The 12,128-nt window shown below is 54.8% G+C and overlaps 1 protein-coding gene and 1 long non-coding RNA gene across 2 annotated transcripts in view; one reads left to right on the top strand and one right to left on the bottom strand.

The window, feature by feature from the left end:
• Positions 1-2: 2 nt before the first annotated feature.
• The window catches only part of TCF7 (transcription factor 7), a 33,055-nt gene continuing 20,929 nt past the window's right edge, over positions 3-12,128 (bottom strand). The window contains 9 exon segments of the mRNA XM_032336721.1: positions 3-1,467; positions 1,470-1,696; positions 2,915-2,987; positions 4,074-4,122; positions 4,578-4,685; positions 4,772-4,934; positions 5,497-5,616; positions 8,679-8,769; positions 9,567-9,678. Coding sequence (XP_032192612.1) covers positions 1,217-1,467; positions 1,470-1,696; positions 2,915-2,987; positions 4,074-4,122; positions 4,578-4,685; positions 4,772-4,934; positions 5,497-5,616; positions 8,679-8,769; positions 9,567-9,678 — 1,194 coding nt within the window. The 3' untranslated portion in view covers positions 3-1,216.
• Positions 2,986-5,298, top strand: LOC116586574. The gene is made up of 2 exons (XR_004284073.1): positions 2,986-4,183; positions 5,114-5,298. It is a non-coding gene; the product is annotated as an uncharacterized LOC116586574 (long non-coding RNA).

Below are 12,128 nucleotides of genomic sequence, written 5' to 3' on the forward strand. Positions count from 1 at the left end.
AACCCAGTAAAAAGTATCTTTATTCTCATGTTAAAAAAGTTTTTGTTGGATGATGCATTAACAATACAAAAATATTTTTAACACTACAATAGTCCTTTTCTTTCTCTCAAGACTTCTTGCAACACTATACTAGAATATATGTTCTTTGGATTCTGAGAAGCCAGTGGCTAAACTAGGAACTAAAGGCTTTTGTTGAGGGGTGCACGGGTATAGGAACAGCCCGTTTTCTTTGGAATCAGGCTATGTACAGTGAGGGAAGAGGCCAAAAAAAAAAAAAAGTTAAATTAAAAGTTTTTTCTAAGGCTCAGGGTTGAAGCTTGGCTCAGAAATGGGTTAAAGTAGGCTGTGGTGAAAACCCACTGACTACCACTAGAGGTTCTCTGGACTCTGCTTTGATGGTGATGGTCCTTCCTGCAGGACCATTAGGAAACTGAAGCTGACCTGTTTTGTGCTGGAAGGTAGGCACTGTCTGTAACGAGGTTTGCCCTCTCAACTGCCCAAGAGCTGCCTAGACTGACATGGATCAGTAGGAAATGGAGCTGTGACTGAGGGCTTCTAGGAGTAGGGAGGGATGCACACTAGGTTTTGGGCCGTAATTTCTTTCAGCTGTTGAGTTCACCCAACCCAATGCTTGGGACTTTGGTAATCAGAGCTTATGGCGAGGCTAAGTTTCTCTTGGAAACATTTCCAAGTAATTTGAACTAGAGCCAGATACGTCTCACTGCCCATACTTGCCTGATAAGGTAGTGTCAGGTTATTCCTGCTGCCTGCGGTGATAGGCCTAGATTTAACTGTTCCATTCCCTCCTCGTCTTGCAAGCTCTTGAGAACATGGCAAGAGGCTTCTTTCTGGTCCAGCTTAGGAATGATTACGCCTTTTCTGTCAAAAGGGCTTCTCCAGGCCCTTTTGACATAAGTTTTGTCCTCTTGAGCACATGGTTGTGACCATGCTCAGGTGTTGTTTCATAAACCAGCTCATTAGTCCATGAAGTGTCTGGTATGGGGAGGGTGTGGCAGTGGTGGGGCTGGGGAGGTGGAGGGTAGGGAAAGCAGCTGGGCTCAGGCCCGCACATCTAGGACATCTAGAGCAGAAAAGCAGAGGAGGCAGCAGGGGGCATCTGGCCAGCAAGACTGTGGTAAAAGGGATAGTTGCAGGCTGCTATAGGCACAAGGGATGCCCTTAATTGATGACACAACACAGATCTCACTCCTGCCACTCAGAGCAGTTGGATTGATGGCCCCAGGTTCAGGCAGAAGTTGTGCAGCCTCGGAAGTCTCCTGGGCCTGGTCCCTGAGAGGGAGGTAACAGGGCCCCTGGCCAGTTTCCATGTGCTTTGGGGCTCTGTCGCTTCCTCTCGGAGGATGGGCCCCTGGAGGCAGCCAGGTGCCCTGTGCATGCTAGGCTGCCTGTCTCTGAGATTCCTTTCGTTGCACCTGTGTACTCTGCAGGGTGCTGGGGAGGGCCTGGGGGAGTCCAGGGGGCTGGGAGGCTGAGCGCGGCCGAGAGCCCTGGTGATGTAGGCGCTGGCTCCGCAGGACTAGCAAGCAGTTCTGTGGGGAGGTGGGGCAGCAGGAGGTATGAGGGCGAGTCCTGGGGGGCTGGGGACCCGGGGCAGCCTACAGCACTGTCATCGGAAGGAACGGGGCTGGGGCAGCGGCCTTCTCCGGGTAAGTACCGAATGCATTTCTTTTTCCTCCTAGGAATAGTGAAGAGAGTTATCTGTAAACAGAGGGTGAATTCATAGTCATACACCACAACCAGAAAATGCTCTCCTTGCACAGGCCTAGCTGACCTCTCGTCCCCTCTCCCCAGGACTTGGGTGATGTGCCTGTGCCTTCAAACCTAGCATTGCAGTTCTGCTGGGCCTGGCCCAAACCTGGAACAGGTGTAGTACCCAGCACAGCCACAGGGTGGCACAGGAACCTCCTGTTGTCTGGGCCTTCTGTTTTCAGGGGGAAAATTATCTCCTAGTTTCGGCCTTGGAGCCTTTGCTTCACATGTTTGTGGGGCTCAGATCTGCATTAAGGCAAAGGGCTACACTGCTTGCGGATTCTTGGGTGGTGCTCAGACAGAATACCACAAATACGCTCCCAGTGTGTGTACATACATACACGTCTGTACTACCCGAATTCCTCTTTGCCCTTGGAGAGGGAGCATGGTGGGCACTCTTGAGGGACTGGACAGTACTCCTTAGAGTCTGTGAATGTAATGCCTAGAGTAGGTTCAGCCCTACCAGACCTGGCCTCAACTTCAACCAGGCAAACTTCAGTCACTTGGTGTAGGGATGTATACCTTCTTTCACATACACATTTCTCTACTGTATGGGGAAACACATGGGTTTAGTGCTACAGAGCCTAAGTAAGACCCTTTCGCTAGGACAGCCCAGGGATACCCCCTCTTTCTTTCTCCCTACCTCTACAGTCCCCTCATTTCCAGTACAAGGTGAAGTACATGACCACTTGGCATCCAGGTTGTTCTCTACTACAGTCACCTTGGTGTGGAGGGTGTGTGTGTTTTCCCCAAGTTTTTTAGATTTAAGGGTTCAGGAATCCTAACTTGAAGAAGTGAAGAAACTGGTAGACCACGGTGAGTTCTAGGCCTCGTAGCCAGGGGCTCAGGCCACTGATTGGGGTACATGAGATTGGCCTGCTGAGGATCTGCTAACCCTAGTCAGCATTAGGCCATCATTAACCGAGGACCCTGGGCAACAGGCACCAAAACTACCTTCTTGAATCTGCCTGCCTTTTCTAGAACATTCTTTCTTCACTTCATTCTTAGGAGACATGGGTTCCCCAATCTGTGGGTATGCTTTGGGACTGGGGGACCAAAGGAGGGCTACAGGCCCAGCAGAACATGTGCGGAGTCAGGGAAGCAGCTTGAAGCAAAGGGAGGATGGTGGTGGGGACAAACCCACCTGCACGGACCACACCAATCCGTCTGCTGGTTGAGGCCAAAGCGAGCACGGCATTTCTTAGGCGAGCCAGGGTCTGCTCACAGCCATGCCAGAGGGGCAGAGCAGGGCAGAGGGCGAGCAGGCAGGCAGCAGGGCAGAGCAGGGCCCAGAAAGAAGAGGTAACATCAGTGTCAGCCAGTCACAGATACCCCGTAGGCCCCATAGGCAGAGGGCCTCTCCATGGCACAGCCAGCCCCCATGGGAGCCCCAGGACCCAGAGCCAGGTTATCAGGAAAGGTGGGCGGCACCTAGCTAGGCAGGAGAGGCAGTGGGAAGAACAGTGGAGGGAGGGAGGGGAATCCTATCAGGTTAGCTCCTCTTTCTGGTTGCAGCATGGGAGCTATGGGAGAGGGGCCCCGGGGAGGCCCTGAGGGCTGCCCACCCCACACATCTCCCTGCCCACTTTATCCAGCTTTTCTTCCTTTTTGCCAGTGCCTACTCTGCCTAACCCCACCCCCACCCCCGCAAGGTGTTTAAGCTGTAGCTTAAACCAGGTGGACAGTTAAGTCCATACCTCAGAAGAAGGGCTGAGGATTCTACCCTGCCTCAGTCCTAGCCTTGAGCTTCCCTGTGTGGGGGCCGGATAGCGTGAGACAGTCGTGGATGTGGAGTCTGAATTCGACTATCAGACTTGGGGCATGAATTCACCCATGGGAAGGAGACTTGAAGCAGTGTGTGGCTTCCTTGAGTCCTCCATACAGAGCACTCTGCACTGTCAAAATAAATGGATCGGGTAGCGGGGCTGGTGACCGAGTAACAGCCAGGCACCAACCAGCAGGCAGCGGGACTTCTGGCCTAGGCAGGGCTGCACCTCCACCCCCAAAGCCTGCGTGCAGGTCACAGCAGAACAACAGGCTCAGTTTCTGTGGCAGAGTCTAGCTGGGAGCAGGGCCTGCAAAGGTGGGAAGCTGCAGTAGGGCAACACACCAGTGTTACACTATTACAGGGACTTCCTATAGCTGTTCCTCACATGTGGGATCAGACTTGTGAGGAGTGGGCCTTGTTTCCAGAGGGCCTAAAGGTCTGTGGCTGAATGTTCTGCCCCTCCCTCTGGGCCAGAGCAGGTGCTCATGGATTGCACACTTGGAGAGCAGTCTCCACTGCTGAGAGGAGGCCTCACCTGTATTGGATTCCTGGTGCTTTTCCCGAGACCGCCTTTTCTTCTTCCCCTGCAGGGAACAGAGGGACGGATTCTGCTCAGATCTGGGAGGTGGTCCTTTGAGAACTCTAGTGAGTGAGTGGTTGGGAAACCTGCAGCCCAACCTGGCTGTTGCTGAAATTCTTGGGTACAGAGTTCCCTCCTCCCGAGGTGGCCTGGCATTTCTCGGTGGCAGTTTTTGCCAGGGTACCAAGGTACAGAGGATGGCACAGAGGCTCCTTCTCCATTTGCCTATATGGCCAAACACCAGGCAAGAGTCCAGTGGGGAGAGTACATCCCAGGGGAAAAGAGGACATGGGCCTACCTTCAGGGGCAGCTTCCCTTGCTTGGCTCTCTTCAGACTAGCCACATGAGGCCTTGGGCCCTTCACTCCACCACCTGCCCTCCTTAACTCTGCCTTTAGGACAGTGGTCTAGGGCATGGCATCTTGAAGGTTCCCCTCCCCGTCCCTCACTGGCCACTCACATAATTGTCCCGCGCTGACCAGCCTGGGTACAGCTGCATGTGCAGCTGCCTCTCCTTTCGGGCCAGCTCATAATACTTGGCTTGCTCTTCCCGAGACAGTGCATGCCACTGCAGTGGGGAAGAAGGGGTAGATGGAGTGTATCAAGGCGTCAGTCAAGGGCCACCCCTACCAGCCCACCTGCCCGTGGCCTCACCCTTCGACCCAAGATCTGGTTGATGGCAGCACTCTCCTTGAGTGTGCACTCTGCAATGACCTTGGCTCTCATCTCCTTCATGTACAGCATGAAGGCGTTGAGGGGCTTCTTGATGGTTGGCTTCTTGGCCTCCTTTTCCACCTTGGATTCTGCCTGTGTCTTCCTAAGGAGCACAAGTCCAGATCACTCAGGAGCCCCCCAGTGTCCACCTAATGCTGCTGCCTTTTTCTAGTTTGTGTCCAGTGTGTGTGTGAGTGCATGGAAACTAGGGTTTTGTAAATGGTATCTTTTTTTCAGCTGCTCCAAAATGGAAGATCAGAACTATGTAACTCTTCCTTACAGGAATGCTGCAGCTAAGAGAAACATGTTTAAGGACTTCTCAGCCCCTCCCCTGTTGGCTCAAACCAATCTTTGTTCCCCACCTTATCCATTCCCTCTTGCTTCTAAGGAGTGTACGACTCTTGCTATTGGGGTTGTGAGTTCACGCCCCACACTGGGTGAAGAGATTACTTAAATAAATAAACTTAAAAAAACAAAACATTGGTCTTTCAGTGGCAAGAACCACAAGATGGCTTGACCAGAGACCGCCCCTAACAGCCCCTAGAGCTTCTAGGCAGCAGGTGTAGAATCTGGTGGGAAGAATGTGTCTCTGGCTGATGAATGGATGGGCTCCTGAGTCTGCTCACTTGTTCCCCTCCCTCCACACTGTGCCTCTTCTCACTCACAGGCTCCGGTCATACGGCTGCAGTTCCTGCTTCCCTGAGGGAGGTACGATGGCCGGGTGGGGGATGGCTGCAGGGTGACCAGGTACACCAGAGCCCAACATCAGGGATGGGTGGGTGAACCTAAAGGCAGAAGGAGAGTTAACACCGAGGCAGGAACATATGGGCCAGACCTTGGACGTCTGGAGGCCCCTGTACAGTACGCAAAGATGGGGACACACCCCACCCCCACTGGCTTGCACACAGGTACACAGATACATACAAACACCTGCTCCCAACAGGTCACACAGACACACTGCACAGATCTGCATGCATGTCATTCAGGGGGCTATGAAGTCAGTCCTGAATAGCTTTGGAATCCGTTCCCTTACCTTACACTGTCACCAGTTCAACCTCCTGAGCCTGTGACTGCCATGGGAGTCCCCTTCCTCTCCTGCTTGAACCCTCCAGGCCTCTCTTCACACAACACTCAGAGGGACTTTTAAAAACATCTGAGTGCTCTTGGCCACTCCTGCTGAAATTCCCCCATAGCCCACAGAATAAAACCCAGGATCCTCCACAGGACCTGCCCCACTCTGCATGAACACCCCGCTGAAAAAATCTGCTCCATCTTTTCCCCACTTTTTTCTTTTCTTTTTCTTTTTTTAAAGATTTATTTATTTGACAGAGACATCACAAGTAGGCAGAGAGGCAGGCAGAGACAGAGGGAAGGAGGCTCCCTGCTGAGCAGAGAGCCCACTGTGGGACTCGATCCCAGGACCCTGAGATCATGACCTGAGCCGAAGGCAGAGGCTTAACCCACTGAGCCACCCAGGTGCCCATTTTCCCCACTTCTTCATCACTTTACAGCCCTCGCCATCTCCAACCAGTTCTGTTCCCCTTGGCCACTTTACTCAGGACATGTGACTCTTGAGGAAGCTCTCCCTGTCCATGCCCCTGCCTTGGCTGGGGTCTGATTAGGATTATCCCATCACCCAGAAAGCCCATTTGACTATTAGTGCTCTGTCCATACCTCCCACCCTGGGCTGTGAACTCCAGTAGAGCAGGACATGTCTGCTGAGTTACTTGTTCCATCCCTGGCTTGGGTCAGTCACTGAAGGAGTGAGTGCAATGAAGGGACTCATACATATACACACACCTGTCACTTTGATTTTCTGCTCCTCTGTGGAAACCACAGTGCCCTTGCTCCTTTCTCTGAGCAGGGAGCCCCTAAGGGTCCAAGATTGGAGACACATGGAAAAGGTGGTGCCTCAGCTTGGGCAGAGCTCACGGAATGCCCAGGAAAGTGTGCCTGACCCGCCCTCCAGCAAGGAGGCACAGGAGAGGTGAGTGTACACACACCCGCACTTGGGCGGACTCAGGCATGCACAGAGGCAGGAGCACAAGCACATGTGGGCAGGCACTGTCCCTGGCTGCTCGAGGACACCTGGCTGCATGGTATGACCTGGGCTTAGGCCTCTAGCTCTCCCACTGGCTTCATTTTCAGGCACAGAGCAGCAGGGGCTGCAGAATGACAGACGGACGGATGGACAGACAACTAGCACAGGGCAAGCACTGGCCTGGGCATGGCCTCGTGTGGGCACTGAAGCCTGGGCAACAGGAAGCAGGAGCCTGGCTGCAGGGTGTGGGACTCACCTGGGGTAGGGGGCGCCAGGGGCTGCAGTGGGGGCAGGGAAGTGCTGTCTATATCCGCAGGAAGGGGACAAGGGGTAGAGAGGAGGACTGGGCCTGTGGTTGGGAGAGACAGCTGTTAGCAGTCCGGCTACTGGCCAGATGTGGGGACAGACTTCCCCCACAGTGCTTGGGCCGGACCCATGGTGGGCAGGGAATCGGTCTCTGCCAGGACTCTTCCAGTGTATGTACTGGGCATCTGCCACCAGAGGGCAACCTGTGCTGCCCGTTCTCCTCTACACACTTCCACTGGCGCCTAAGGGGCAGAAATGACAGCTTTCTCCCAGGATCCAGCTCAGGAGCTGTGCCTCCACCCCCGCCCCCCAGCTCACCTCTAGCCTTATTTCCTGGTCAATACAGGGCTGACATCTGCCTTAGGGCTTCTGCATCCACTGTTTAAATGACTGGATTATTTTGCTCCCCTTTGGATTCCTGGTCTCCCTTCAGGCCTTGCTTGGCTATGTGACCTTCTCTCCTGAAAGCCCTTGAAATGCTGAGCTGGATGAGGCACCGCTCTGGGCTCTTACAGCCCCCAGCGAAAGCACTGCTAACACTGCCCTGTAATTGTTGGGGGTCTGGCCTGGGTAGTGCACTAGGGCAATCAGGTGCTGAGAGAGCAGGGACCTGAGGCTGGCCAGCCATGCCTGGCCAACTTCATAGGTATTCATAGGTGGAGTCCTGATTGGTATTCAGAGTGGAGCACTGTCCGAGGAGAATCTGGAAATGGAGTGAGAGCTGAACATGGGTAAAGAGCACATGGATGAGGGCAGGCAGGTGTCAGGTTGGGCCTCCGGCCTTCCCTTCCTTCCTGGGCAACCATGCTTTCCTGCTGTTGGGTAGGACTGCCCCAGCCCAGAGAGGCTCAGACCTGTCCGCTTCACTCTGTGGTTCATGAGCAAAGGGCCAACCAGCCTGCTGAGACTCCGCTCCAGCTGAAGACGGGCCCTTTGGCCCACAGTTGGGCCTGCTGACTTAAGGTTCAGGCTGGCTTTTGCTGGCCCAGCCTTCACAGACTCTAAGGCTCTCTAAGCCCCTGGCGAGGGGCTTGGGCTCAAGAAGGCACCAGAGGAGACACAGAGAACTCTGCTCTTCAGGGAGCTCAGCCAAGGGACCAGTTGGCAGGAGGTAGGTAAGTAGAATGTATCTCTTTGCACACCACGTGGCTGAAAGGTAAAAGCCTATCTCATGGCCATTCATATTGTCATTGTCCCCTCCCTGCTCAGGCAGGTCTCCCTTTTCTTCCTTACCTATTCTTACAACCCTGGGCAGCTCGGTGTCCCCCACCCCACACCACTCAAGGCAGAGTTCAAAGTGTGGCATGACCAAGACCAGAAGCCAAGTGGAGTGCACTGGGCCATCTGGGAAATGGACAGAACTTCTGGCCAGCCCCTGGTACTGACACAGAGCTGGCAGCGGAGTGCTGGCAGAACAGGATGGAGGGAGGTAGTAAATGACAGGGCAAGTACGGGTCTCACCAGCGCAAAGTGCCCTCTTCCCACCGGGCCCACACTTACCAGCTCACAGTGTGGGGGAGTTGTCCCATGCTGCCTGAGGTCAAAGAGTAGAAGCCAGAGAGGTCGGGGGTCTGCAGAGGCCTGTGAACTCCTACAGTGGAGAGGGGCCAAGTGAGTGATCTAGCCTGACCTGGAAGCTACTTCTGCTAGTTACTGCATCCTAGAGCCGCCGGTGGGGCCTCTAAGATCTACCTCCATTTGCTACAGGACCAGACATACTGGTTTGTTCAGGACTATGCCAGTGTGATGACAGTGCTCCGTTTACAGGGCAGAGACTGGTGACTACCCTTAAGGACACTGGCTGGCCAGAGGAAGAGGTGGAGTCCTTTAGGAGTGGGAAGGCCAGGCCTCACCGTGCCCCGGTCCACTGCTGGTCTTCACCTGGGGTCTCTCCACTGGGGACTCTGGTCTGGCTTTGTGTGCAGGAGGCAAGCCCCCTGGCCTGGGCAGCCTGGGATCCACCCACCCCCTCTGCCTCCCCAGGGTTGAGTCAGCATGTTTCCCACAGCCGACAATGGCTGATTTCAGAATGACTTTCCCTGAGGCTGAGGTGAATCAGCCATCACAACCACCACTTTCCATTTTCTCACTGGGGGGAGGGAAGGATTCAAGTTTTACTGTCCTGAGCTTTACACAAATGCCTGCTCCCACATCCTGGCATTGGGAGGCCACTTGGGATTAGGCTCCTCCCTGAAGCCTTCCAAGTTTGACCTGGCACCACCTGCCCTCAGGCTCCCCATCCATCTTTCTCATGTTTTCTTTGGGCTTTGAGTTTGTTCAGTTCCAGGTCGTCCAGTTGTAAACAGGGCCTAGCCCCTGGACTCTGAAGCTGAGGACTTGGCCCCAGGCTCAGGGGCTGTCAGGTCCTTCCCCTTCCCAGATCCGTACCTTGTTTCTGGCTGATGTCGGCTGGTGCAGGTGTAGGGTGTGGGCTGCTGAAATGTTCATAGAGAGGAGAGAGTTGTGGGACGCTGTGGGCTGGTTGACTGGCCTTGTTGTGCTGAAAAATGAGGCGGGGGGGCGATGTGAATGTGGGGAGACCCAGAGGAGGAAGGCCCAGGGCTGGGGGCATACATATAGACAGAGCCTCTTTTAGCTGTGCGGGTAGCCCAAATGTCAAAGGAAAGTGCGGGTGGTTAAAACCACAGGCCTCGAGGAGGGGGCACCACTCAAGCTGTGCTATGTCCAGTGGCGCTGCCTATGGCCCCCAGGCTTTGCTCAAGCAGCCCTCCTACCTAGAGAGCCTCTTGGTTTCTGCACACTCAGTTCCAGGAGGCACATCTCCCCTGTCCAGGAAATTCTTTCTCCCTCTGGGTCTGAGGCAGTCCTCCCCCATCCCCCAACTACTCCTTCCTCCCCAGGTTTCTCTGAGGCCCTGTGGCTTGTCTGGGGGCTGCTCATGGCCTCCAGCCCGACATCAGGTAATGGTCTCAAGACCTGGCTTACCCCAGGACAGCCAGGAGTTTTCTTTCTTCCTCCTCCAGCCCCCAGACTCAGGGTTCTGAGTCTGACCCACTATTCCACCTCAGGCTTAACAGGATTTGTTCGCACAAGAAAGGCTCCCATCAGCCCTTTAACTCAGAGCAGGTGGGCTAGATAGAGCCAAGGCTCCCTCCAGGGCCAGCCCACCCAGCCCCCACACTTCCTGTTTCCTCAGCAACACAGGACTCTTACTTTTCACACTAGTCCCATGGATCTGTCATGAGATGACTCACACTGGGAAGGGGGCTCCCCATGCGAACACAGCCACAGGGAGGTGCTGCTTGGGGCCAAGGCACAGCTCTGCATCTCCCCAGCACACACCTGCACAAGCCAGGATCCTGGAAACATCATCTATCACTGAGGCTCAGCTTCCACATGGAAAGTTCACCTGTGGGGATTCTGCTGGCTAGGAGCACAGATAAGTGACTTTTGACTCATGGCACAGAAGAAACACAGGGACATCTTGGAGCAGGAGAGTAGTGAGAGGTTGTGGCCTGGGCTCCTTCCCACCCTGTGGGTGCAATTTCCCACTGGGTGAATTCAGCCAGACTCGCCAACACTTCTGGGCTTCAGTTTCCTCTCCTGTGCAATGGATATTCATGGTCCCTTCATCACCAGGTCTGGGGAAGCTTAGGGGAGCTCATGGAGAGGAGGCCTGGCACAGGTCCCCCCCGCCCCCCAGATTAGCTAGCTGTTTGGAGTCTAGGGTGAGGCGAGAAGGGAGGCCAAGTATGAGCTGCACCCTAGCCAAGATGTGATGCTTCCAGGTAGACAACACAAGCTCACACACCCACCGGCAGCAGCCCTGGCTGCCCTCTCCCCCACACTCCTGCCTCCAGGGGAGCTTGAAGCTGGGCTCCCAGCTCAGGGCTCGGGGAAGGTGCTGACACTGCCACCTCTTTGGTCCCCTGCTCGTTCATCTGCCCACCGGGAAAAGCCTCACATCCCAGGACTCATCAGCCTGCCTTCTGTCCTCAGGCACATGGGTTGATGTCCCAATAGCGGTGGCACCATAGCCCCGAGGGAGCACCTCTAACTAGAGCCCTCTCTTGGTTTCCTGGGGCAGATCCGGGAGGGTCTCCACTGTGAACCTGAGGAGGAGTTGGCTGGCCTGTTCAGATCCTGCTTCTAATGTGTGTGGCCTGCAAGGACTGACCACAGTATCTGAACATCAGTTTCCTTGGCAAATGGAGAGAATCACACAGGGTTGTTGTGAGGGTAAAGCCACACAGTACCCAAGAGCTCAATTCCTCAGGTGCTGTGTCACAAGGAAGGAACGTGCAGGAAGCCCCTCACCTGCACAAAGGAAATGCTCCTCACTGTCCTCCTCTGGCCCTGCGGTGCTGACCTCTCTGGGCCAGTTTTGGTCTGAATTTGCCAGAGGGGATTTGCCTATGGATGGAAGACTCATCTGACAGCCCCATTGGCAACCTCAGCCCTGGAGGCTGAGGACTGGGCCGTGGTGTCTCCAGGCCTTGGGTGTGGTGACTTTACCGTTGCTGTTCTATGGCAAGGCTTTCTGAGCAAGCTGGGAGGCTCATGCCACACTCAGGCTTTCTTTATCTGCAGCACTGATCCCAGACACAACTGGGACAGAGCGCGCATGTAGGAATGAAGCAGAGAATGTAGGCTCCTCAGGCTTGCTGGCAAGGGCTGGCAAGAGAGAGGAAGTGGGCTGGGGCAGCTATGGGCTGTGAGGACACCTGTGGAATCCTTCCTGTACGAAGTGCCCGCCACATGCCAGGCATTGTGCCAAGCTCTCCACAGGCCCAACCACATTCCCACCAGGGGACCGACGAGCTGCCATTTCTTCTGGCTCTAAGTCCTCCCTGAGCCACCAGCTTAGGTCTCTCTCCCCTTTGCTACAAAACACAGCAGAAGCCCTCCCCATCCTCAGCTCCTATTCTTAATTCTCGGGCTCCCTTTCAGCCTCGCCATCCCTTGGCACCATCACTTCACCAGAAAGCT

Source organism: Mustela erminea, chromosome 3 (assembly GCF_009829155.1).
Source record: "Mustela erminea isolate mMusErm1 chromosome 3, mMusErm1.Pri, whole genome shotgun sequence".
NCBI lineage: Eukaryota > Metazoa > Chordata > Mammalia > Carnivora > Mustelidae > Mustela > Mustela erminea.